General features: G+C 43.2%; 1 protein-coding gene across 2 annotated transcripts in view; it reads left to right on the top strand.

Annotated features, from left to right (window-relative positions):
* Positions 1–26,123, top strand: part of LRP5 (LDL receptor related protein 5) — a 252,541-nt gene that overhangs the window by 61,573 nt on the left and 164,845 nt on the right. For both annotated transcript variants that reach the window (XM_074954716.1, XM_074954714.1), the window contains one exon: positions 21,904–22,101. In XM_074954716.1, coding sequence (XP_074810817.1) covers positions 21,908–22,101 — 194 coding nt within the window. In that variant the 5' untranslated portion in view covers positions 21,904–21,907. The remainder of the gene's footprint in view (positions 1–21,903; positions 22,102–26,123) is intronic.

Genomic DNA, 26,123 nt, shown 5'->3' with positions numbered 1-26,123 from the left:
CAGGGGAGGTGTGACCATCCTTCCTTTCTTACTCTTTCATTTAAAAAAATAGCTTCTAGATCATCTGAACGTGAAGAGAACTTTGAGAGTAAAGCAGTGCAATGGGGCCCAAATCTGCAGACAGCCTGGAATAGTGCTTCTAAGGTGGATTCAAACTTGGGGCATTGTGACCTCCTAACAGATGTCGGTGTCACAGCCGCTATGTTCCTTCTGTGTTTCCAAATGGGAAGCGGGACCTGGTGTGGCAAATGACTGAAGGGAAACCAAGTAGCTTGGTGATAAGTGTGCAAGTTGCTATTTAACAATGTTCATTGGTCTATTTTCAGTAAACGTGGGAGTACCATCATTCTGGGTATATTAAAGAGCCCTGGATGAGATCTAACATACGTAACTAGTCTGTGCTAGTTACACAGGTGCATATGTGCTTGCAGGCTCAGCACCATGGTATGGAATTTTGAATAACTGAATGCTCTGGAAGGTTCTAGCACGTCCATAAATAAAGCTTACCAAAGGTCTGGCAACCTAGCCTCCCAGGTGCTAGAAAACATATTTCTCTTGGGCAGCCAATGTTGTTTTCATGTTCCCTGATTGCCCGTTGTTCATAGACTATACCAGTGGTTCTCAACCAGGGGTCTGGGGGCTGCGAACAAGTTTCAGGGGGGCCTCTAAGCAGGGCCAGCATTACAGTCTCTGGGGCCCAGGGCAGAAAGCTGAAGCCCCACCGCATGAGGCTGAAGTCCAGGACCCTGAGCCCCACCACCTGGGGCTGATGCTGGAGTCTGAGCAATGTAGCTTTGCAGGGGCCCCTGTGGCATGGGGCCCCAGGCAATTGCCCTGCTTGCTACCCCCTAACACCAGCCCTGGATCTTATATGCAGAAAACCAGCTATTATGGCATAGGTGGGCCGTGGAGTTTTTATAGCATGTTGGGGCTCTCAGAAGGGAAAAGGTTGAGAACCCCTGGGCTATACCCCCATGCTGTTGTAAACAGGGAGTAATTCTCCAAAAAATGGTCACTGCTTTAAGCAAGAAACACAGAGAACGTTGGGCTGAAGCTGACAAAAAAAAATAGTGAGAGATACGAACATCAATTTGAATTCTAGCCTGTGAGATAACCTAGATGTGTTTTATTCTCTTGATCCTTCTACCTTTTCCCTAATTCTGGAAGTGATGATCAGGGAGTGTTTCCAAATTCTTTTCTCTCTGGAAATTGTGTTTTAAGGCCAACACCTAGAGACTGTGTCGGACCATATGTGTGCCTGCATGTAAAGATTAAAATAAATCCTTCAAAGAACTAGTGAAAGTCATTAAACTCTTGTAATCAGTACAGGATTTTCTGATGCACTGAGACAGTATATTAATAATATACAGCTGTTTAATACGTAATATAGCATTCTTTCCCATGCACTTCAAAGCCTGCTTGTTGGATCCCGTTTGTGCATACATGGTATCTAAGGAGAATGACGAGGTGGTAAACAGATTGTTTTATTTACTTTACTTTAAAATTGGGCATGAGTTGTAAAAGGGCAGGTGGAGTGCAATGGATTAGTGAGTGCACTGGTATTTTGTTTCTGAACATCCAAATTCAAATCCCAATTTAGGCTATAAGTGAAGCTGAGTTGTCTTCAATGGAAGATGTATGGCTAAATTTTCTGCACTGCTTTGAAAAAAATCTCAACCGTCATATGCAGTTATATTCTTATTAGGTGTACAGCGGGTGGGGATTCAGGATCAGAAGCTTCACAAGGGACTCTAACTCTGATTTCCTGGTTTTCATATATTTTTGTTTCTGTAGAATTACAATGTAATAATATGACTTCAAATTAATGGGCGAGGATTTAAAGTTTTCCCTCTATTGTAACAAAAGGAAGCTCTCAGATCAAAACATGTTTTTTTTAAAAAAATGCACATTCACATCCTAAAGTAATGCGATGACCCTGGATGGAATGGGTTGTTGGCAAGGGGGACTGAACCTATGACCTCTGGATCTAAACATGAACCTTTGCTACCTGCACTAATCCACCAGTTTGAAGGCTGTAGTAGACTCATAAATCTTGATATGTGGAATGGCCATTGGAGGAGGACAAAGTTCCACTTGTGTTAGTGTGGGTTGCACAAGGTATTTCCTTCTCAAAGGGAAAGGTTCATAGGATCTGAGCTTGACCTGCAAAAATCCTTGTAATCTAAATAGAAAGGACCAAGTATATCTCATTTTAAAACACAGACTTACCCCATCTCTCTAGTGTAGTGCAGCTAAAAGCCAACAAACCCAGCCTGTAGCTGTTTTGGTGTGGCATTTGCCACAGCATTTCAACACATTGTCCAGAGCTGTATTGGTGATTGATGCTGATATACTAAGGTCCTCATCCAGCAAAGAATTTATGTATGTGCTTAACTTTAAGCATGTGGGTAGAAGTCAGTGGTACTACTCACATATTTAAAGTTAAGCACATGTTGAGATGCTGTGACAGGTTGAGGCCTAACATATATCAGCATGGTAAGGTAAACTAACTCATCTTCCTCAAAACGCTCCTTAAAACTCTCCTTTGCTGTGAAGCCTACAAAAAGACTTGACAATAGTTAGGCTGCTGGTGCATTAAAACCACTGCTTATCAGGCTGACCAATATTGTTTCCTTGTACTCCCCTATGTGTCTGTATCCATCTCTTCTCTTTAGATAGTGAGTTGCTTGGGGCAGGGAATGTCTTTCTGTTCTGTTTCAGAGTAGCAGCCGTGTTAGTCTGTATTCGCAAAAAGAAAAGGAGTACTTGTGGCACCTTAGAGACTAACCAATTTATTTGAGCATAAGCTTCCGTGAGCTACAGCTCACTTCATCGGATGCATCCTCCTTTTTCTTTTTGTTCTGTGTTTGTACAGCAACTAGCGCGGTAGGGTCCTGGTCTGTGACAGGATCCTCACCCCACTAATAATCAGAGTAAAGTGCTACATACAATGTAGCAACCTACAGAGAGTGTTTTGACAACCTACTGTAAAGCTAACTTTAGTTCCATTCAAACCACTGGGGGAACAGGAGTAGCAAAAAAAGAAAATCAGTAGAAATTCCAGACCTGTAAATATTACAAATGCGGGATAGAAAAAAACATTTAAAAACTGTAGCAGAAAAGGGTTCCTTTAAGCAATGTGTGCCATTACTGATGGCAAGTTTAAATTATAGTTAAAATGAAGGAGATGTGCCTTTTGAATGAAACTATTTTGATTACAGTGCTTCCTGGAAAGGCAAAGATTAGCTTATTCAGTACATAGATGTCATTAATAAACTTTGAGTATGAAACTATTTTGAAACTGTTGGCTAATTGATTGATACAGGGTAATTGGGATGAAAGTATGAAAAGCAGATTTGTTTGTGAATAATGTAAGAAAAGTAGTCAGCCATAACATTGGTTACAAGTCCTATATCCAGCCTTTTGATACGGCTGTAATTTCTCGATGCTAAAAAGCTTTTGATATAAAGTACGGCCGTATAGCTGCAGACAGCAGTATACTAGAAGAACTTGCGGTTTTTCATTTGTTTTGGTGGGGAAGGTACTTATTCGCTCTTGACTTCAGTTAGATGCCCTTGATATGGTGACAGTCAATCTCTGTAAATATCAATTTCGTTTTTCTCTTTTATTTCTTTTCCCCACTCTCTTTTCCCAGGTGTGAACAGGTGACAATTTCAAAAACACCCACCACTAAGCATAACTCATGGTTCAGACGCAGGATAAAAAAATTGCATTACAGCGAGGTTGAATGGAAATTGCATGGAGAGGGGAGAAAATGCAGGATAGTAGTCTCCTCCCCATAGAAACGCTATCCTCCACAATGCTCTGCTAGGGGATACCAATGTTACAAGCTGTCACTGGTTCATTACCCTAATAACTGGACACTGTCGTAATTATTGAGAGCTTTGGTTGCCTTTAAAAATTAAACCTCTCATGGTTTTTAAACCGCAACATACACCACTATTTGTTTTGACTCTGCACTGCATCCTTTTTTAAATAGGAGTGGCAAAGCGATTGTTCTGATGCATGAAAAGTGGCTTTGGGTACCTGCTGCCCATTCTCTGCTTATGATACAATGGTAAGGAGGTAGCTGGGGTCCTGCATGGGGTTCTGCCATCAGCTCCTACTGCAGAAAATGCCAAAGAGACAGAAGCAGTAGAAGCCAATATTCTTAAAGATGCAGTTCTGAGTTCTCATTAGGTATTGTGCATAACTGGAACAATTAGAATAGGGAGGGGTTGACTGGCCACAAACTTATATTGATTTAGTTAAACGTGCAAATTCCTGTGTGAACACTTAGTTCAGTTTGAGTTACTTACAGTAACTCCTCGCTTATCATTGTAGTTATGTTCCTGAAAAATGTTACTTGAAGCGAAACGATGTTAAGCGAATCCAATTTCCCCATAAGAAGTAATGTAAATAGGGGGGTTAGGTTTCAGGGAAATTTTTTTCACCAGACAAATGACTATATTTTATCTATCTATACGCAGTATAAGTTTTAAACAATTTAATACTGTACACAGCAATGATGATTGTGAAGCTTGGTTGAGGTGGTGAAGTCAGAGGGTGGAAGAGGGTGGGTTATTTCCCAGGGAATGCCTTACTGCTAAATGATGAACTAGCACTCCCCTGAGCCCTCAAGGGTTAACAAGTTGTTAATGTGGCCTCACACTTTAGGAGGCAGCAGGAATGGAGGGAGGGGAGCCAGCATGGCAGAGAGAGGCAGAGACACACACTGTGTGTGTGTGTGTGTGTGTGTGAGAGAGAGAGAGACGAGCATTGCCCCTTTAAGTAGGCTGACCCCACTCTAAGTACAACTGCCTTTTTAAGTAGATCAGCAAGTTGAGACAACCGATGCTGCCAGCAAGCTCCCTCAGTCCTGAGCCTTGTCGTGTCTGTCTCTCCCCTCTCCCCCGCTCTGTGGAAATGGGGTAAAGGAGCGGGGAAGAGGGGAATACCCTGACATTAGCACCCCTCGTTTTCCCCCCCTCAACTTTGCACAGCAAGCAGGAGGCTCCTGGGAGCAGCTCCAAGGCAGAGGGCAGGAGCAGCACATGGCAGTGGGGGGAGGGACAGCTGAACTGCCGGCAATTGGTAGCCTGCTGGGCGGCTGCCACACAGGGAACTTAGGGGAGCGGGGATCTGACAGGGGGGCTGCTGGTCCACCCTGCTTCCAAGCCCCCACCGGCTAGCTCCAACAGGCTGCTCTTCCTGCCAGCAGTGGACAAAGCAGGCGGCTGCCAAACAACGTTATAAGGGAGCATTGCGCAACTTTAAATGAGCATGTTCCCTAATTGATCAGCAACGTAACAGAACATTAACCAGGACGACTTTAAGTGAGGAGTTACTGTATTTTGGTTTAGCTAAAGTGAAATAAAACTGATTTATACTGAAATGAGTCTCCACACAGCCTTTTGAACTAATGTAGCTAATTCAGTATAAAATTGCACTGCAAGTTAAACGGGTGCTGCTCTGCCTGTAGAGAAGCCCTGAGCCACTCAGCACCTCCTACAATACATTAATCTAATGTTCTTTACTTTAGTGCCTCATTTCACTCCTCTAAGGCATATCTTAATAGATTAATGTCTTTTGATGTGCTGCTACCTCATATGGATTTGATTTTAAGTTCCATTAATGATCAGTTTGAGCTAAAGAGAACTGTTACCTCTAGAAAAACGCAGAGTAGTGCCTAACGGTGGTTTGTGACTACTTCCCGTAAAGCTTTTGTTTTAGAAAGCACTGAAGCAGAAATAAATTAAGGATGGTAGCAGGGTCTCTCTTACAGGAATATGACGCAAAAAATGAATTCTACTTTGAATTGCAGATTAGTTCTTTTGGGACTGATGACACTCCCCTCATGAGTGCCTCCTGTTGGCTGGGTGTGGTGCTGCAATCCTTTTTCCCCCCTGCTCCTGGCACCCTGTGGAGGTTGCCAGCCTAACTAGGCAGGTCTTCAGTGGCTCAGCCCTCTAGCCACGTCACACAGTCAAAAGTGAGCCCCTTTCAGGGGTAGCAAAAGTCCAGCAAGCTACCTTCCCTCACCAGGGTCTTCAGCCCCATCTCTGGGTCCTGTAAATCCTTTTTTCTTCACTTGGGCTTCTAAAGGAGCCTTGTCCCCTTCTCGGGGCATAGGTCACTTTCCCACTACTTGGGGTCACAACCCAGGGACACTATAAACAGCAGCCATGTGTACCGCTTCCTGCAGTTCACTGCTGCTATTCCCTAGGCCTTTTCCCATGTATCCCCTTTCTCTTCACCCCTTATTTCAGGTCTGAAGTTCTCAGATCCTCTTCATCCTCGCTGAATGCCAAATGCCACCTGAACCTGTCTTCTGAGTCTCCCTCAAGCTCCTGTGAGCAGCAAGCAGTACCCTCTCCTTGCTGCTCTGGTCCCAGACAAGAACTGACCTGCTCAGGCCCTGCAGCTCCTTTTTATCTGAGCCTGCTGGGCTCTGGTTGGCTTCTTCTATGCAGCCTCTCTCTAGGCAGGCCTGGAAGACCCACCTTAGCTGCTCCTTTCTGGGGCAGGGTGTAGTAGGACTGCAGGCCCTCCAGCGGAGGCCATGGAGGGCCAGGTACACCCCGTCACACTCCTGCTTAAGGGAAAAGACTTTAGGATGGATGCAATATTTGACTGAGTAGAAAGGACTTACAGTTTTGATACTGGACTGGAACTCAGGAGATCTGGGTCCAGTTTCCAGCTCTCACAAACTTTTGTGTGTGACCTTGGGCAAGTCAATTAATGTCTCTGGCCTCAGATACTGATCTATAGGAAGCGGATGATGATACTCTTTCCTGTCCTTTCTTATCTATTCAGATTGTAAACTCTTTGGAACAGTGACTCTTTTTATGTGTGTATATACAACCTCTAGCACAATGGGGGTCCCAATCGTGATGGGGCCTTGTGGTGCTAATATACTATAAACAATAATAAAGGTGTTGTGCAGTTATCGGATTTGTCACTGGTGCCCAGGCAATGTATGATCTTCTGCTCATTGCTGAGACACTTTCTTCCTTATGATTCCATTACTTCCTAGTGACCTAGTCTATAGGCCAAATGTTTTTGCACTCACTATTGTGTGCATAAGTGTTTGCAGGATCAGGGCCCTGGTAATTATTGTGCCCTGTGTGTGTATATTGCATGGGAGGGAAGTGGAAGAATCCCACAAATTGCAGACATATCTCACCCACATACCTTCTCAATAGTACAAATTGTCTACAATATAAAGATGAGTAAAGCTGTGCAGTAGGGTTCATGTTGAAGGTATGGGGACTTTGGTGCTTCATCTCTAAAGGTAATACATGAATTCCTTCTGCACAAGATGACTTGTCTCCAATCCAGGGCTTTGGAGCAGAGCCCGGAGCTGGAGCGCAGAGCAGCTCTGGGGCAGTGGAGCTGCAGGTTTTTGCCTGGAGCTGGAGCGGAGCCGGAGCACATCTCCAAAGCCCTGCTCCAACCTGCGAGTTTTAGAATTGGTTTGTTTAGTGACTGACAAGATACCTGCTTTCTGCAAAAGGCTTCTCAGAAAGAATTAAAAAAAAATAAAAATCAGATTATACACAAGGGGGGAAAGTGCTGACAGTAGTTTAATAAGAATACCATGTGTGGATGGAAAATAAATCAAAAATAGATCAGATTTTATTTCATAGCAACAGTTCTGTTCAGTTCTTTCTCACAGTCATATGCACATATGGTATTCATGGTAGATGCTGAATCCAAGGCCTACTGCCCAGAGTGATTTGCTCAGCCAAGAGCTGTGTCTTTTTCCCCTAAATCTTTATTCTCTTTTGTTGTCCTTTATAAATAAAAAGGGTGTGGTCTAGTGGTTTGGGTGCTGGACTGGGAGCTAGGAGCCTCCTGAATTATGATTCCATTTCTAACACTGACTCACTGGGTAGCCTTAGATAAATTTCCAGTCTTTTCTTCCCCAATTTTCACATGTATGAAATGGGAGTGATATTTCTGTACCTCACAAGGTTGTTGAGAGACTTGGTTAATGTCTGCAAATTGGGGGGGGAAAAAACAACGCTCTCTAAATATAATTATTCTTTATCACATCTCAGAAATCTCAAGGGAAAATACTCAGTAACACGTCGTTCATGGTATCTTCTCTGCTGAGCATTGACCGTGAAGCTCATTTTACAGGATCACTCAAACTATGAAGCCCATTCTCAGTGGTCTTGTCAACTATTTATAACTTTCCTGTTTTTATAACTTTTTTGGCGGATTTCTTCTTAGCCCAGGAGTGATTGTTTTGGTTTTCGGTTAAAGTTTGAGGAGAAACAGGTCAGCCATTTTTGAGAAAGGGGGGGTGTGTGTTTTGTGGTGGGTGTCACACTTTACTACAATTGAGGCTACGATTTTGTCATGGATATTTTAGTAAAAGTCATGAACAGGTCACAGGCAACAAACAAAAAATCACGGAAGCAGTGACCTGTCCCTGACTTCTACTAAAAACATCCCTGATAAAATGGGAAGGGAGGAGGGTCCAGCACCCTGCCCCCCCACTCCCCGCAGCAGTGGCTGGGAGCTGCAGGGACCCCATTGCCCAGTGGCTGGGAAGGGTCCCCCTGATGCCCTGTGGAGCTGGAAACTGTGCCGCCCACTCCCCCCCACCCCCCGCCCCACAACGGCAGGGGAACTGTGTGTGGGGCCCTGCCGGCGGAGGCTGAGGAGCTGTGGGGGGGGTGGGGGCCCTGCTGCCTAGCAGCTTTGGGCTCCCTCTGCCACTGGCAGCTGGGGGTGGGGAACTGTGGGGAGGTACCCGCGGCCGCTGAGGAGTTCCGGGGTGCCTCTGCGGCTGCTGGCTGGGAGCTGCCGGGGCGGGGGGGGGGGTGCAGCTCAGGGGTCACTGCTAGTGGCGGTGGCAGGTCAGTTGTGGGGGTCCTGCCACCCACAGCTGCAGGGCAGCTGCGAGAGGGTCCCCCACCACCCACGGAGGCTTGGCTGCTGCTGGCTCCCCCGCTGCCGGCAGCAGTTGATTAGCTGCGGGGGCCCCCAATGTCATGGAGGTCGTTGGAAGTCACAGATTCCATGTCTTCCGCGACTTCCATGACATAGTCTTTGCCTTAACCATAATAAACAGCGTGGGCAATCTTTTTTCGTTTGAAATATTAACAGTTGTAAGGGTTGGATTTTCTAACAAACCAAAAGGATTTAAAAGCTAAAGTCACTGGGAGTTGTGTGCCTAAACCCTTAAGGTGACTTTGAAAATTTCTCCCAGTGCCATAAAGGTTTGAAGCAGACACTTAGAACTTGGCAGAAAGAGGCCACATCTGTGACTTTTTTGTGATCTGGCTAAAAAAGACTGATTTTTGAAAGTTTCATAAAGGTTTTTTTTTTTTTAAGTTTTGCATTCACACTGTGAGCTTTGGTAAGAGGCTGTCCAAGTGTATTGATTGTGTGCATTCCTGTGCAGTCTTCGGAAGATTCATAGGGAGTCCTGCCCTTATCCATGCAATAGAGTAAAGTGCATATGCAAGGATGTGACCCGTCTATCCAGGTACTTATAATTAGGGCACTACCAAATTCACGGTCCATTTTGGTAAATTTCACAATCATAGGATTTAAAAAATCTTAAATTTCATGGTTTCAGATATTTAAATCTGACATTTCATGGTGGTGTAACCATGGGGGTCCTAGCCCAACAGGGAGTTGTGGGGGGTGGTCGCAAGGGGGGAATGAGGTATTGTATTGAATGAGGTAGGGGGCATGGTAGGGGGATGAGGTATTGCCACCCTTACTTCTGCACTGTTGCTGGCAGCAGCACCGCCTTCAGAGCTGGACTCCCAGATAGCAGCCATGGTGCTTCCTTCCACCAGGGGAGGTTTCTGGAAGAGGGTCTGACCTGGCCCTGGGAGCTGCCCATGCAGGGGAAGAGGAAGTCCCATCCTTCCCCAGTCCATCCTGGACTAGCAGCTGGAGCCCAGTGCAAGGTAGGAGCACCTGCCCGAGGCACTCCCAGCCCTGCCCCTCCCTACTCTGGGCCCAGAATTTGGGGACTAAAGGGACTTTGGGCTGGGTGTGGCCACACCCACCCCCCCCAATCACAGCACCCTGGTCAGTTGTCCACGTTACCCACCCGCAAGGCCGGCCCTTCCCCCTGCAAAAAGCGATGACCCCCTCTTACCATGCCATCCTCACTTCTGTGCTGGTGGTGGTGGGGGTGCTGCCTTCAGAGCTGGGCACCCGGCCAGCAGCTGCCACTCTACACTCTTCAGCCGCCCAGCTCTGAAGACAGTGCAGAAGTGAAGGTGACAATACTGCGATCCCCCCTGCAATAGCCAGATTTCGCTGTCGAAAGCAGACTTCATGGTCAAGAGCAGATTTCACGGTCCGTGACGAGTTTTTCCCAGCTGTGAATTTGGTAGGGCCCTACTTATAATGATCCCTGTCACTGTAGTGTTTGTGCGCCTCCCATTATTTAATACATGAGTGTATTCTCTTCCATCTCAGTCACTAACAAGCAGGCTTAGGCTGCGTGTGTTTGTGTGTGTTTTAAAGGAATGAACCTGAGAATGAAGGTACTATTCTGAGCACAGAGGGGTCCGTTTTACGATTGGCATTGAATGTGGCAAGATTAATGGTGGTTCTTATTTCTTCTGACGGAGAGCTCCATGTTCTCGGTCTAGAACAGGAAATTCCATACAAAAAGGACTACGTTCAGTGAACATCAAGGTTGCAAAGTGAAGTGCTTGAAAGTGAGGAAATGGTAAAAATGAGGTAGCCTGAGCAACATTGTTTCCACCTTCCTGGGGGTACGTAGATGCTATTCTACTAGAGCAGTGTTTTTCAGAGTTCAGAGCAGCAAGTAAGGCACCGGGTCGCCTTGCTTAGCACCCAGGGACCCTGGCGGCTCTGGTCAGCACATTAAAAGTCCTGTTAGCGGTGCTGCCCAGCTAAGGCAGGCTAGTGCCTACCTGTTCTGACACCACATTGCACCCCGGAAGCAGCCAGCAGCGGGTCCGGCTTCTAGGCAGGGAGGCCATAGGCCTCTGCATGCTGCCCCCACCCTGAGCACCAGCTCCACACTTCCATTGGCCAGGAACTGGCCAATGGGAGCTGGGGGTGGGGGGGAACTGGGCCTGGGGGCGAGAGCCGCACAGAGCCACTTGCGAGCCTCTGCCTAGGAGCCAGATCTGCTGCTGGCTGCTTGTGGGGTGCAGCGTGGTCCGCGGTTCCAGGACAGGCGGGAAGCCTGTCGCTGCACCTCTGACTGGGAGCCGCCGGAGGTAAGTCCGCTCCCCAACCCCGTGCCCCAATCCCCTGCCCCAGTCCTGAGCCCCCCAAACCTGGAACCCCTTCCTGTACCCCAAACCCCTCATCCCTGGCCCCACCCCAGAGCCTGCAACCCCAGCCCAGAGCCTTGCCCCCCTCCCGCACCCCAACCCCCTGCCCCAGCCCTGAGCTCCCCTCCCACACCCGGAGCCCTTCCTGCATCCCAAACCCCTCATCCCTGGCCCCACCCCAGACCATGCACCCAGAGCCCTGACCCCCTTCCCACATCCTGAACCCTCATTTCCGGCCCCACCCTGAAGCCCCAACCCTCTGCCCCAGCCCTGAGCCCCTTGCACACCCCAGACCCCTCATCCCCAGCTCCATTGTGTCGTGGGCATCAAGAATTTTCTTCAACTGGGTCCCCAGGAAAAAAAAGTTTTAAAACCAGTGTACTAGATGATCATATCCTATTTTTTATGCAGGACCCTGCATCATTCAGTGCTCAAGATGTTAAGATTTCTTCTTATTGTGGTGATGATTGTTTGTTTGTTTGTTTGAGGGTTTTTTTTTACTCACATGGACTGGTAGTGGGCAAAAAACAGAAGTTTTAAATATGTATTAAACTCAGCATCCCAGGACAGATCCTCAGCTTGTGTAAATCAGAATTGCTTCATTGAAGTCAATGGAGATATGCTGATTTACCACAGCTGAGAGTCTGGCCCCGTGTGTGTGTTGGGGCAGGGGGGGGGGACGGACGGACGGATGGATGGATGGGAGAGGACTCTAAGATTAGTGACACAGTGCTTCATTTGGGGAGATGGCACAACTCTTCCAGCTTCCTGATGACAGGAGGGATGAAATATCAGGAAATAAGAATTGACCTGCAGGTTTATGCTAAAGGAAGTATGGTTTCCATCCTGTTTTGCTCCTGCACCTGGAATTTTTAAATGAGCTAAGCAGGCAAAATAGAGGCCCTGGGAGTGCAATTTGGCCATTTTTCCAGGCATCTATCAATCATGTTCTTTAGACACATTAAACTCCATTGAGGCCCAGATTCAGCATGATACTTCAGCATGTCCCACAGCCTAATTACTCATTGTCTTCAACGGGACTACACATATGATTAATTTTCCTCCTGAATAGGGGCTTTGATAATAAAATTTTGAGCTACTGTGCTTATTTGGCTGCTGGACCAGCCAGTTAAGGGTAGGTTTTATTAGCTCCGTTGAGTCTAGTAAGCTTTTGGTTACAAAAGTTTGACTGGATAGTTCAGAAGTGTTTTTGCGCTCAGAAAAAGACCTACCTTTTCTCACTGATAAAGCTCCTGTGGGTTTTAATTTGTTTGTTCCCTAGCATATGTTTAGTCTAACAAAATATGATTCAATTTAGGGCCAGCATCAGTCAGTGCTGTCTGTGTTCTATTTTTGTTTTAATGTAATTTGAAAAGCTTAATGAAGAAACACCTCGAACTGGGGGGGGCTAAACCCAAAGAGGAGGAGGTGATGAGAAGCACTTGTATCCTTAAAAGAGAAGTAATATAAGTTTAGGATCAGTCACCTTAGCTTGTTTATTCCCTGCTCATTTGGTGAAACATTTATGGTGAGTATTGATTGCTGGAGGATCGCTGTGCCGGCTGTGGATCAATGTGTGCTCCTGCCTAAAAGTGCCTCATTTTTATTACCTCTGCAACTGTCTGAATGGTTCATAAAGAAATAAAAGTTATTTGTAACCTGAATGTTAATCATTTCTGCAGAGCCTGGCAAATGTTACCATGCTCTTATCTTCCAGCTGCTATCCACATGGAAGCAGAGCTGGGTGCATAAAATCAAATGTGTCACTGTGATTTGTTAAGGCACAATTATGGGACTGTTTGTTCTAAAACATTGTCAGCTTTGGATGATTGTCTGAAGCATCTTTACCCATGGCTGTAACTTGTAACTTTTATGGAAGCACTCTGGTGCTTTGTTTGTTTAAATAAAGTCACGCAGGTTGTGTTTATCCTTCAGGGTTGGATACTCTGTAAAATTAACACCCATAATATGTTCTAGCGAATAATGTTCCTGGAAGCCTATTATATCCAGTGAATTTTTTGTAAAAAATCGTAAATGACACCTTGGTTCAGATCTTTAAGTGCTTAGCACCCAGAAGTAGGGCCACATTTTCAAAAGAACACAGCTTCCATATAAGCACCTAAATAAAATGGCCAGATTTTGTTATGTGGTAACCTTCCATTGTGAGTAGTGGGAGATGCTGGGTGCTGAGCAGTTGACAAAATCTGGCTACTTCATTTAGGTGCCTTAGGTCTTGTGTACACACATGTTGCACCAATAATCATTGCAGCCTTCGTAAGTGGATGTTCTTAAATTGGTTTAAATACCTGTTATCAGGCGAGTTTAAGTCCATTACTTACTGGGCAGTGGCACATCCTGTTGTGATTAATTGTTTTAATGGCTCATAGTCAGGAAGGATGTTGGCCAGTCACTTATAAGATTTATACCTATGGTAGAGAGTGAGATTCAAACAGCTGAGTTCTAATCCTAGCTCTTCCAGTTTCTGATGATGATAATACCTGCCTCTCTTCATCAGTAGACTTTCAAAGTGCTTTTCAGAGGTGGTATTATCCCCATTTAACAGATGGGGAAACTGAGGCATATAGGGTAGAAGTGACTTGGCCAAGTTCACCCCGCAGGCCAGTGGCAAAGCTATGGATAGGACCGAGGTCTCCTGTGTCCCATTCAGTGCCTGATCCACTAGGCAACGCTGCTGTCATATGAGGCACCTCACTGCTGCTTTCTGCCACAGTTTACCCGTCCCTAAAAATGAAGGTATTGTTTACTTATGTTCCTATAAGGATTGATAAATGTTGCATACAGTGCTTTGAAAAAGCAAAGTGCTTAATGTAAAAGCTGTATTTGAACATTGCATGAATTAGGAAAATTTAGTATCGCTGTATCAATGTGGATTTTTCTTCACTGAATTCTGCTCTTGAGATTTCTCAGGTACCGTGCCACAGCTGTTTCACTGGCGCAAACAGGTTCAATAGAAGCCTCCGATGTTCTTGTATTTAGCAGATCCATGGGTTAGTTTGAGGGTGGGCCTGAAGCCTCAGTCTTGCCAACTGTGATCACATCGGGAAAAGTTTTTTTTTCATATTTTCATTACATGCAACAGGTTCATGTTCCAGTAACACAGTCCTGGCCCCTCACGCTACAAAGGCATGCTTTATGACTATGCTGATTTGTTAATTACCAGGCGTTCATGCTAAGCAGTCCTGCTGCTTAACGTTTTTTCTTCCATTCTCCTGCTTGTGAATTTCAGGCTTCTAGATGAACTTCCAACTCCTTGCCTTTCCCCCTCTCCCTTCCCTTGGCACAGTTCTTTGGTTAGTTACGGTAAAAGCAGTAAAAGACCCTCTCAGCTGGCTTCTTTTCCACACCGCTTAACTAGATTTGTGAGCATGTCAGTCTGCTAGAATGCCTGAGGATTTCTGAGCTTGTTTCACAGACCTACACTGACCTATTTTAATGTCCAGACTCTTCTGGTAAACTCTTGTTCTAATGGTATTGTTCCAGCAGAGTTTGCTAGGGCTGCTTTAGCTAAGCTTATGTCAGTGTTTCCATAATAAACTTGTTTTTTTCCTGGGGTTTATAACTCTCCCAGATAATTTCTGTTTTGGGTTGCACCTTGGCATACAATATCTCAGCCAGGATCAGATTTGTACTTAATTTGATTTGAACTGATTTTACGACTTTCTGTAAGACAGAAGGAGGGTAAAAAAGTCCGTACTTTGTGATCTTAGTATTCTCACATAGACAAAGACTTTAAATGCGACATTTTATTAGTTAGTGCATGATATAGATCTCTGTGTAGTACTTCTGATTATTTGACCAGTACAAAATCAGAACAGCCAAGATGTTACACTGGGAGGAAAGATGAGCCAATGATTAGTAACAGGGACTAAGGAGACATAGGTTCAATTCCCAGCTCCACACAGACTTCATATGTGATCTTGGGCAGTTACTTAGCATGACTGTGCCTTAGTTCCTCATCTGTATACTAGGAATAATGGCCCTTCTCTACCTGACGGGGTGATGAGAATAAATGCATCAAATGCCCAGGTGGTCACAGATACTGTGGTAATGGGGCTGTATAATTCTATATAAAATAGGAAACATTTTTAAAAACAACTACTGTGTCTTTCCAGTCAACATACTCATTAAAGTGATAGTACTCATGCCTAATGCAGATATGCAGAATAATAGTAACTGGATTGTAAAATAGAAGTTGGTATTACATGGCACCTTTTGTACTACAGGTAAAAAAACACAAGGGATCAAGTATAAGAGAAAAAATGACCCATTGCAGAAATGTTGATAACGTTACCATTTCACTGCGTGTTGATCTAGTGATATTTGTTTTGACAAATGCCCCTGGGAATTGCTAGACATTCCTTGCAGGTTTCTATTACCCTTGGACCATATTATATTGTTGGGTATGTCTGCGTGTAGCTCCCATTGAAGTCTGCGTGTGTGCAACTCCTCTTGAATTCTACAGGAGTCATGTGCACATGGCTGAGGATGAATAAGGTCCCTGGTAATCTGCTAAATATTGGGAGTATAGTTAGTGTGCAGGCAAATCAAGCAAACTTCATGCAGTATGTGGATTTCCAGTTGTATTGTGTAACTTATTGGTTTAGTCCTGTAAAGCTCTGCATGGCCTGAGACTTGTCCTCTTGTGGAACCGTGCATCAGCTCATGCTATATGGCCACAGCTAGGGTCATCAGAGTCTCCCAAGCTGGAACCCTTTTGATATAAAAGAAAAAGGCAGCTGCTGGCAGGATGTGCTTCTTCAGGGCTCCCTGGGCTTTGGAACTTTCTTCCCAGCTTCATCGGAAGATGCTGCTGAAGGGGTATTTTTGGGGAAGATGGCATATTTTTCCTTCTTTGTTTCCTTCTTCTGTAAGGTTTAATTAGTTCCTGCTGGTTTTATTTTTGGGTTTACTTTTAAATAATTGTCATGGACACTTAGAGCTCCTTTTTGGTTTGTGTTTATAAATCTAAATATATTCATGATGAGTGAGGGGTTACTATAACTATTTAATATAGTGCAAAGTCATTTTTAATTTGCAGGTTTCCAACTGGGCATGGTAAGAGATTCTTGACTCTTCTGTAACAGTTTTCACTGGATTGGTGGTTCCTTTAAAAAAAAAAAAATTACCATACAATTAAACTAGTATAAATCCACAGAAGCCAGGACATTTTGGCATCAAGGCTATTGCCTTGCCCAAAATATCTGAGTTCAGAGCCACAGTGCCTAGTCACAGTATCCTTATCTAGGCTAGGATTGGGAAGATGTCAGCTGATACATGTTAAGTCTAATGTAGGCCTGATCTACACCTAAATCTTAGGTTGACCTAGCAGTGTTGCTCAGGGGTGTAAAAAAAAATTTCATGTAAAGTTTACCATTGTTTTCAGGGGAGTTTGAATCAGGCCGTATAAAGAATACTTTGCACTTCAATGTCTTCTTCTGAAGATCCAAAAGCATTTTCTAAGCTTCAGACATATTCTTTCTGTTTACATATTTTGTATGAACTTGAATTACAAGCAAGGGAAAAAATTCCAAATGAGGAGAGAGGGAAAGATTAAGACTATGTAATTCAGAGATAACACATAATAAGGGACAAAATAGGAGGTGTATTTGGGAAGTACTTTATGGAACATCAGAGTTTATTCTTTCTCAAAATTCTGGATTGCAGAAGCATCCAATGAAATTAAAAGGAACCAAATGAAAACCAATCCAAGGAAAAACTTTCTCTCTCTCCCCCTCACTCCATAATTAACTTGTGGAACTCACTGTCAAAAGTTTTTGATGCCAGTGGCCTAGTGGGATTCAGAAAAGGATTTGATATTGATAGTTCATTTTTGTTTCGTTAGAATAAATAAAAGTATCCATTTATGGGCTCTCACCACTGTGCAAATTGTTTAAAATGAGGTGGGTGAGGGTAATATCTTTTATGGGACCAACTTCTATTGGTGAGAGAGACAAGCTCTCCAGCTTACACAGAATTTGAGAGCTTCTCTCTCACCAACAGAAGTTGGTCCAATGAAAGATATTATCTCATCCCCTTGGTCTCTCTAATATCCTGGGACGAATACAGCTACAGCACCACAACCTAGAATTGTTTAAACAGACACATACAACAGTGGAATGCAGTCTGTTCACTTCTTCTGTCGAGCAATGTAATCAAATATGAACACTCCAATACATTGGCTTCTGCCTCAGTTCCAGTATCTCTCTTCAAGGCCAGAGGAAACAAGTGGATCTTTTTTGGACAAGGGAATAACAGTTTTCACAGGTCACATTAGGTAAAAATGTCAGGGATATAAACGTGCATGTTTTATGGCATAAGCCAACCACGAACTGACCCTTGTTAGAAAGAAAATGTCCCTACACAGCCATGTTGTTCCATGATTGCCAGCGTGGGATTGCTTGCACCTTCTTCTGAAGCATCTGTTAAGGACCAGTGCTGGTGACAAGATACTAGACTAGATGGATGATTGATCCAATCTGGTGGCATGCTGTAGAAGAAATAATTTTTATTAGGGCTAGCAAATTATTAAAAAAATTAATCGCGATTAATCGCACTGTTAAACAATAATAGAATACCATTTATTTAAATATTTTTGGATGTTTACTACATTTTCAAACGTATTGATTTTAATTACAACACAGAAAACAGTGTACAGTGCTCACTTTATAATTACTTTTTATTACAAATATTTGCGCTGTAAAAAACAAAAGAAATAGTATTTTTCAATTCACCTAATACAAGTACCGTAGTGCAATCTCTTTATCATGAAAGTTGAACTTACAAAGGTAGAATTATGTACAAAAAAAACTGCATTCAAAAACAAAACAATGTAAAACTTTAGAGCCTACAAGTCCACTCAGTCCTATTTCTTGTTCATGCAATCACTCAGACAAACAAGTTTGTTTACGTTTGAAGGGGATAATGCTGCCTGCTTCTTGTTCAGAATGTCACCTGTAAGTGAGATCGGGCGTTCACATGGCACTGTTGCAGCCAGCATTGCAAGATATTTACATGCCAGATGGTCTACAGATTCATATGTCTCTTCATGCTTCATCCACCCTTCCAGAGGACATGCGTCCAGGCTGATGACAGGTTCCGCTTGATAACGGTCCAAAGCAGTGCGAACCGATGCATGTTCGTTTTCATCATCTGAGTCAGATATCACCAGCAGAAGGTTGATTTTCTTTTTTAGTGGTTCGGGTTCTGTAGTTTCTGCATAGGAATGTTGCTTTTTTAAGACTTCTGAAAGCATGCTCCACACCTCATCCCTCTCAGATTTTGGTAGACACTTCAGATTCTTAAAGCTTGGGTCGAGTGCTGTAGCTATCTTTATAAATCTCACATTGGTACCTTCTTTGCATTTTGTCAAATCTGCAGTGAAAGTGTTCTTAAAATGAACGTGTGCTGAGTCATCATCCGAGACTGCTATAACATGAAATATATGGCAGAATGTGGGTAAAACCAAGCAGGAGACATACATTTCTGCCCCAAGGCGTTCAGTCAGAAATTTAACTAACGCATTATTTTTTCAACGAGTGTCGTCAGTATGGAAGCATGTCCTCTGGAATGGCGGCTGAAGCATGAAGTGGCTTACAAATGTTTAGCATATCTAGCATGTAAATACCTTGCAGTGCTGGCTACAAAAGTGCCATGTGAACACCTGTTCTCACTTTCAGGTGACATTGTAAGTAAGAAGTGGGCAGTGCTGTCTCCCATAAATGTAAACAAACTTGTTTGTCTTTGCGATTGGCTGAACAAGAATTAGGACTGAGTGGACTTGTAGGATCTAAAATTTTACATTATTTTGTTTTTGAGTGCAGTTATGTGACACAATAATCTACATTTGTAAGTTGCATTTTCATGATAAGAGATTGCACTACAGTACTTGTATGAGGTGAACTGAAAAATACTGTTTCTTTTGTTTCATTTTTACAGTGCAAATATTTGTAATAAAAATAATATAAGGTGAGCACTGTACACTTTGTATTTTGTGTTGTAATTGAAATCAATACATTTGAAAATGTAGAAAAACATCCAAAAATATTTAATACATTTCAATTGGTATTCTGTTGTTTAACAGCTCAATTAAAACTGCGATTAATGATTTAATTTTTTTGAGTTAATTGCCTGAGTTAACTGAGATTAATTGACAGCCCTAATTTTTACTCTTTAACTTTTGGGAATTTTGAAACTTCCTCTTTCCCCCCGTATTCAAGCCCTTCTTCGTGACATGTTTCAGCTGCAAATATAATTGATTATTTCTGACCGGGAGACTAACACAGAAAGACATGAGTTGTCTGAATGTATGCACTTGGGAAAACAAAACCAAGGGAAGGCCAGTCTGCCTCCCCCACTTACCCTCCTGTGATCTCTTTTCTCTTTGTTCTAAGATAAATGCTGCTCAACAGTTACTGAATTACTTTTAAGTCCTCTAGACAGGATTGTGAATAGAAAACTTGTTTAAATGTCAATGAAATGGTAAGAAAATGGCACCTGCTTGAAAACATGGTTTTCTGTGTTACCTCCTAAGACTTAGGTTTCTAAGACTTCACTTTATTATCTTGAATCTTTGAAAATGTGACATTTAATAGACAATTTTTTATTACTTATTTGAACAAATGGCATTTGCTACAAATCATAAATGGATGGTTGCTCCAATGACTATGCTGAAACCAGCATTGTGTTTCAAAGTGTATCTATCCTGTTGCAACTTCAGATTATACCCAGCATATTAAATTCATGCTTGAATTTATTTCTAATTTGGCACACTTTATGATTGCTATTTAAATGCCTTGGGCACACTTCACCAAAGGTGCCTTATAAATCAAATTTATACCCCATGTTTCTTTTTCCAGTGGTTTGTTGTGTCCCCTGTGATACAGCAGCTAGCTTCAATGGTTTTTTGTTTTTGTTTTATTACATTGAATTTATTACATTGAATCAAACATTGTTATAATTTTCTATACCTATAGTTGGAAAACGGTTCAACTCCCTGGATACTACACTAGATTAGATGTTTATTTAACTAGTTGTAAACTGAAACATTTGCTGCTGTTCGGTATTTAGAGGCCCTTCCCAAAATATAGGGGCCAATTATGCTAGGTGTTTTAAATACACCTACTGTGAGACAATCCTTCCCCTGAGGAGCTTGCAGACTGAATAAACAAGAAAGACAAGGGGTAGGAGAGAAGGGAGTGTGATTAGTCCCGTTTTGCAGATGGTGAACTCAGATGAAGGCCCTGTCTACCTGAGAGTTTTACCAGTTATATTGGTATAACCCTCTCTTCCCCATTGTGGACACCTTTATTCCAGTATATAGAATGGCATTTTTGGGTTAGCTTGAATCCCTTACTAAAGTGATATAAGATTGGTTTTTTTGTTGTTGTTGTTTGGGTTTTTTTTTAAAAAGCACTCTTACACCAGAATGAATGTGGCCACACTTGTAGGTGAGGGAAGGCACAGCTGGTACTATCAGTATAACTTTGTATCAAAGGGGTAGCCTTGTTTGTCAGTCTGTATCCATAAAAACAACAAGGAGTCTGGTGGCACCTTAAAGACTAACAGATTTATTTGGGCATAAGCTTTTGTGGGTAAAAAACCCACTTCTCCAGGCATCTGAAAAAGTGGGGTTTTTTTACCCACAAAAGCTTATGCCCAAATAAATCTGTTAGTCTTTAAGGTGCCACCAGACTCCTCATTGTTTTGAGTATAACTCGGATGATTTAAGGTCCCATCTTAGCTGTGAGGGAAGGGAAATGTTTCTTGCTTCTCATATATTCTTTCAGATTTATGCACATAGAATTAAAAGTTAAATATAACTATGAGGTGAACTAAGAGGGCTTTCACCTGGTGATGTCTGTATTCCAGATTCTGTGCTGTTGGGGTGACCTGGCTGATGCTGATAACACAGAGCAAGGGTTTGCTTTCTTTCCTTCATACTGCTTTAGGTGATAGCAAAATCATAAGCTGCTAACTGAGGAAAACCAGAATCCTGAACTCAAGCCTGGGTATGAAAAAAAAAAAAATGAAAAGAAAGAAAGAACTGACTGTTATAAACCAAAATTTTAAAATGAGATGTAGCTAGTATACAGAAACATTCAGTTTATTTATTTAAAGGAACACCGCCATTTACCTTCATTCTTTCCTTGTGGTCCACAGACTTGCAAAAATTTGAGTGCAGTTACTATAATTATATGAGCTAATTGGCCAGCCGGATGCACAATTGGTCGCTTGCATGTGTAAATGTGATTAGTACTTGCAGTTGCAGTAGTTGAGCCTGCGAATGAGGCACACAGTTGTACATGCTTTGATTGTTCCGACTCTACTCTAAGATTGAGAGATGAATGGTAATCTCTCATACAATGTGGAAAGTTTATGAAATACATTGTCCTATTGCAGGAACTTGTTGGAACCACTGGAATTTCAGTTTAAGTTTGTGTGTGTTTGTTTAGTAAAAGCTTTGGGGTATTTGTGTAATTATGCCACTGTACAGTAATATTAAAAATAACACTTTAAACTTCAGACGTGATTGCTACTTTCAATGAGTGAGCATTTTAACTTCTTAACACACGCTCTTTTTTTTTTTTTTTTTTAGGTACATGTATTGGACGGACTGGGGAGAAACACCCAGAATAGAACGGGCAGGAATGGATAGCAGCACTCGAAAAATAATTGTTGATTCAGACATTTATTGGCCTAATGGACTCACAATAGATCTTGATGAGCAGAAGCTGTACTGGGCTGATGCAAAGCTGAGTTTCATTCATAGAGCAAATCTGGATGGTTCCTTTAGGTGCGTTTCCCGTTGGTCTGTATCAGTTTGTGAGAAGGATGTGTGCACTTGCGTGTATGCGTGCATGTTTGCGTTTTCATAACTAGCATTTATGCTAGTGCTTTTTTCACTAGTCATTTATAACTGTGTATATCTACCTTATTAATCTTGCTAACCTTTATCATTAGCCTGCATATGAATATGTATTGATTCCTGGCATTCATATGACTGGTTCTATTTTTGTTAAAGAATAATTAGAATATTTGCATCAGCATTCTACTGTAGGCCAGTTACAGGCTTCTCCCACAGTATAATTTTTCTGCTCTAGGCACATTTATATATTTTAAAATGATTACAGATGCCTATCCAAGGCTCCAGGTGCCTTACCACATCATTAATGATATAGTAAAGTTCCAGCAGTGTTAAAATAATTATTTTAACAGGAACTCAGCCAGCTAGCCACCTACAGAAATCCATTCCGCCCCTTCAGCATTATTGGGAACATCCCTCAGCCTTCTCCAAACACTCTGTTGAACAAGTGTCTTCTGCAGCATGCCCAGTCATCAGGTTTGTGCTGTTTTGGACTAAGTGTTGGGAGCAGGTTCCAGAAGCTCTGAGCCCTCGTAAAGAATGCCCTGCCAGTCACCCTATCTGTTTTATTACAAAGGGGATCCTACTAGAGCTTCCCTGCTGACCACAACTGTGGTTGTCTGCCATGGGGAGTGAGGTAATCCCTCAGGGAGGCTGGTCCCGGGCTTGTTAGGGCTTTATAGATTGTAACCAACACTTTAAAATCCACCCAGAGACCAAATGCAGATCCTGGTCCACTGGTGTCATAGGCTTCCAGCAAGATGCCCCACTCAATAAGCAACCCACTGCATTCTGCACCAGTTTCAGTCTCCCAATGGCTTTAAGATGTAGCCACATGTACATCTGCCAGATTAACAAAACGCCATCTGGTGTGATTGAAATAATCCGAAACACACTACCTTAATTTAAAAGGACCTTATCCTGTTATTTAGACCTCAAACTTTGGTATCCAAGAAGTGCTTTATTAAACAGTCAGATATCCTTCTGGTGAGCAGAGCATGACAGAAGTAAATCTTCCTGTGAACTTAATTTGTTTGGCCTTTTTAATTTTTAAATTATTTAATATTACTACAATAAAGGGAGAATTATTTTTAAAGGCAAAAGGGGCAATAGGGCACCCGACTCCCCTTTGTACCTTTGAAAATCTTTCCCACAGATCCTAAATGCCAACACCACCTAATGCACTGTCTGCATGTATGGGAAGCTGTGTGTGTGCTCCTCATACTGAATCTTAAACACATGCACAGCGTTTGTTCAAAATGAAGGGACCATAAGCATTCAGAATTCCATCGTCCGGCTTGAATCTTCTCTCTGTCCTGAAACCCCACTTGCGATGTTGACATTGTGGCCATCGCTCTAAAGCAGGGGGCTCAAACTCAAATGACCACGAGGGCTACATGAGGGCAAGTACATTGGCCCGAGGGCCGCACCACTGACCGCACCTCCCCCTGCTGCTCTGGCCCTGCCCCCACTCCACCCCTTCCGTGAGGCCCCGCCCCTGGCCCCATTCCAACCCCTTTCCTGAAATCCCCACCCCAACTCTGCCCCTTCCCTGCTCCCAGGGGGTGCAGGAGGGGTGTGGGCTGTAGCAGGGGGTTCGGCCGCAGAAGGGCTTCAGGGGGCAGGTCTAGCCCGGCGTGCACCAAGCAGGTTCCCTGCCTGCCTACCCTGCCCCCACGCCGCTCTGGGAAGCGGCCGGGACCTGGGGAGTGGGGGGCACAGGGGTCTGTGTGTTGCCCTGGCTGCTCCTCCACGTACCTCCCTAGAAGCTCCCATTGGCCAGGAATGGGTAACCGCGGCCAACGGGAGCTCCGGAGGAGGTACCTGGAGGTGCAGCCAGGGCAACACACAGACCCCTGTGCCCCTCCTCCACCAGGTCCTGGCCGCTTCTCAGAGCGGCGCTCCGCCCCCGGTGCGCACCGGGCCAGAGCCGCTCTAGGTAAATGCTGGGGGACCGGGGGGGCCGCGGGGAGCTGGCGGGCTGCAGAAAACAACCCCACGCCCGCTGCGTGTTTGAGACTGCTGCTCTAAAGGAAAGCATCCTGGAGATGTAAACTGTCTAATGCAGTGGTTCCACACACCCACACACCCCCTGTATGACCCTGAGGATGTCACTTGGGCTGCGGCTGTGTGTTGATTGGGCCATGGGTCTAATGTTAAAACATAGCAGAACGGAGGCTCAAGTTGGTAACAACTGCTATCCCAATGGGAGAAAAAACGCGAGGGCAAAATAGAAATTATAGGTACATCTATATAATATACATGATTCGTGTATTTCAGATAACCAAAAATTCCCTCTTATGAAGCCAGTTATCCAACCTGTTAAAAATTCAGATAGATTTTGTATTATGCACCTCTTTTTATACCACTATAATATAAAATAAAATGTAGTACATCTTTCATGTGAACTGTATTCCAGAGTGCTTTAGAGAAAGGTATACCGCGTCTCAGGTTTCCCATCTGTGAAATAGGGGCAGTGATACTGACCATCTTTGTTAAAACGCTTTGAGATTTACAGATGCAAAAGGCTTTAAAAGAGCTGGGTGCTGCTATTAATAGTAATAATAATCACAAAAAGAAAAAAGAAAAGGAGTACTTGTGGCACCTTAGAGACTAACCAGTTTATTTGAGCATGAGCTTTCGTGAGCTACAGCTCACTTCATCGGATGCATAGCATATCGTGGAAACTGCAGAAGACTCTGCAGTTTCCACGATATGCTATGCATCCGATGAAGTGAGCTGTAGCTCACGAAAGCTCATGCTCAAATAAACTGGTTAGTCTCTAAGGTGCCACAAGTACTCCTTTTCTTTTTTCTTTTTACGAATACAGACTAACACGGCTGTTACTCTGAAAATAATCACAAAGCTAGTAACACAGAGGGAGCTGCAGAGGTAGTGATGAGGGAGGGAAACTTTTCAGATATGGGATAATATCTCAAAGACTTGTAGCTGATTCAGAGTTTTTAGGGCGTGTGCCATCTTACTATGAACTGACATTTCTGCACAATTTAATGTATCTGAAATGGTTTGTTTTTTAAAAGAGGTTATTTTGGTTATTTCTCAATTTTAAATATGATCCTGTGGTTCCCTTGTGCACACAACTCCCATTGACTTCGCTCCAAATTATTCATGTGTAAGGATGTTCAGACAATAATTAGTAAGTAGTGTTTAATTCGCTTATATTATGGAGGAGAAAGGCAGCGAGTATCCTGAATGCTCAAATCCAAATAGGGCCTTCCATTTCAAAGGAACTCTGTCCAAATTGTCTTGTGACAGCTTAGCACATGGTTTCTTTTTCCAGTTATATTGTACCATAAATGAAATGGCATTTTAATACAGATATTGAATTAATTTGTGCCCCGCTCTGGATGTGAAATCCGTTTTAGCTCAACAATATGCCTGCATTGCACACTTTAGTAGCTGGTCTTGGAGAGCATGAATATGCACCAGGTGTCAGGGTAGCCCAATGTAATGCACATTTCTGGAAAATCCTTGAGTCCATGCAGCTGAATAAAGGCACTAGTCCACTGTATAGTAAAGTTAGTGTCAGAATTTCAGTCTGCTATAAATAATTTATATTACTGCCATTTGTATGATAAATTCTCCTTCCTAGAATGTTAGGCCTGTGGTATATTATTTTTTATCAAATTCCATGAGTGTTGATCTTGATCTTTATAGTGCATATTTATGGGATTTTTGTTTAATTTTTCCCCACTGATAAATTTATTTAGAAAATCAAAAACTGATGAAGTAAACTCTTTGGTATCTGGTGACCAGTTAGATTTATATTGCAGTTCAAACTTGAAAATAATTGTAGAAGAGACATTGAAATAGCATTGGTCTGCTTTATTCCTGAATATTGTTTATTTTTAACAAAACAAAATAAATTTCACCTGAAATTTGTCAAGAAATAAATCCTTCAGTACTACAAATCCCTTCCCTCCCCCCAAGGC

The sequence above is a fragment of the Natator depressus genome, chromosome 6 (genome assembly GCF_965152275.1).
Source record: "Natator depressus isolate rNatDep1 chromosome 6, rNatDep2.hap1, whole genome shotgun sequence".
Lineage (NCBI taxonomy): Eukaryota > Metazoa > Chordata > Testudines > Cheloniidae > Natator > Natator depressus.
The sequence above is the reverse complement of the archived record's forward strand: the minus strand, read 5'-3'. Positions and strand labels throughout refer to the sequence as shown.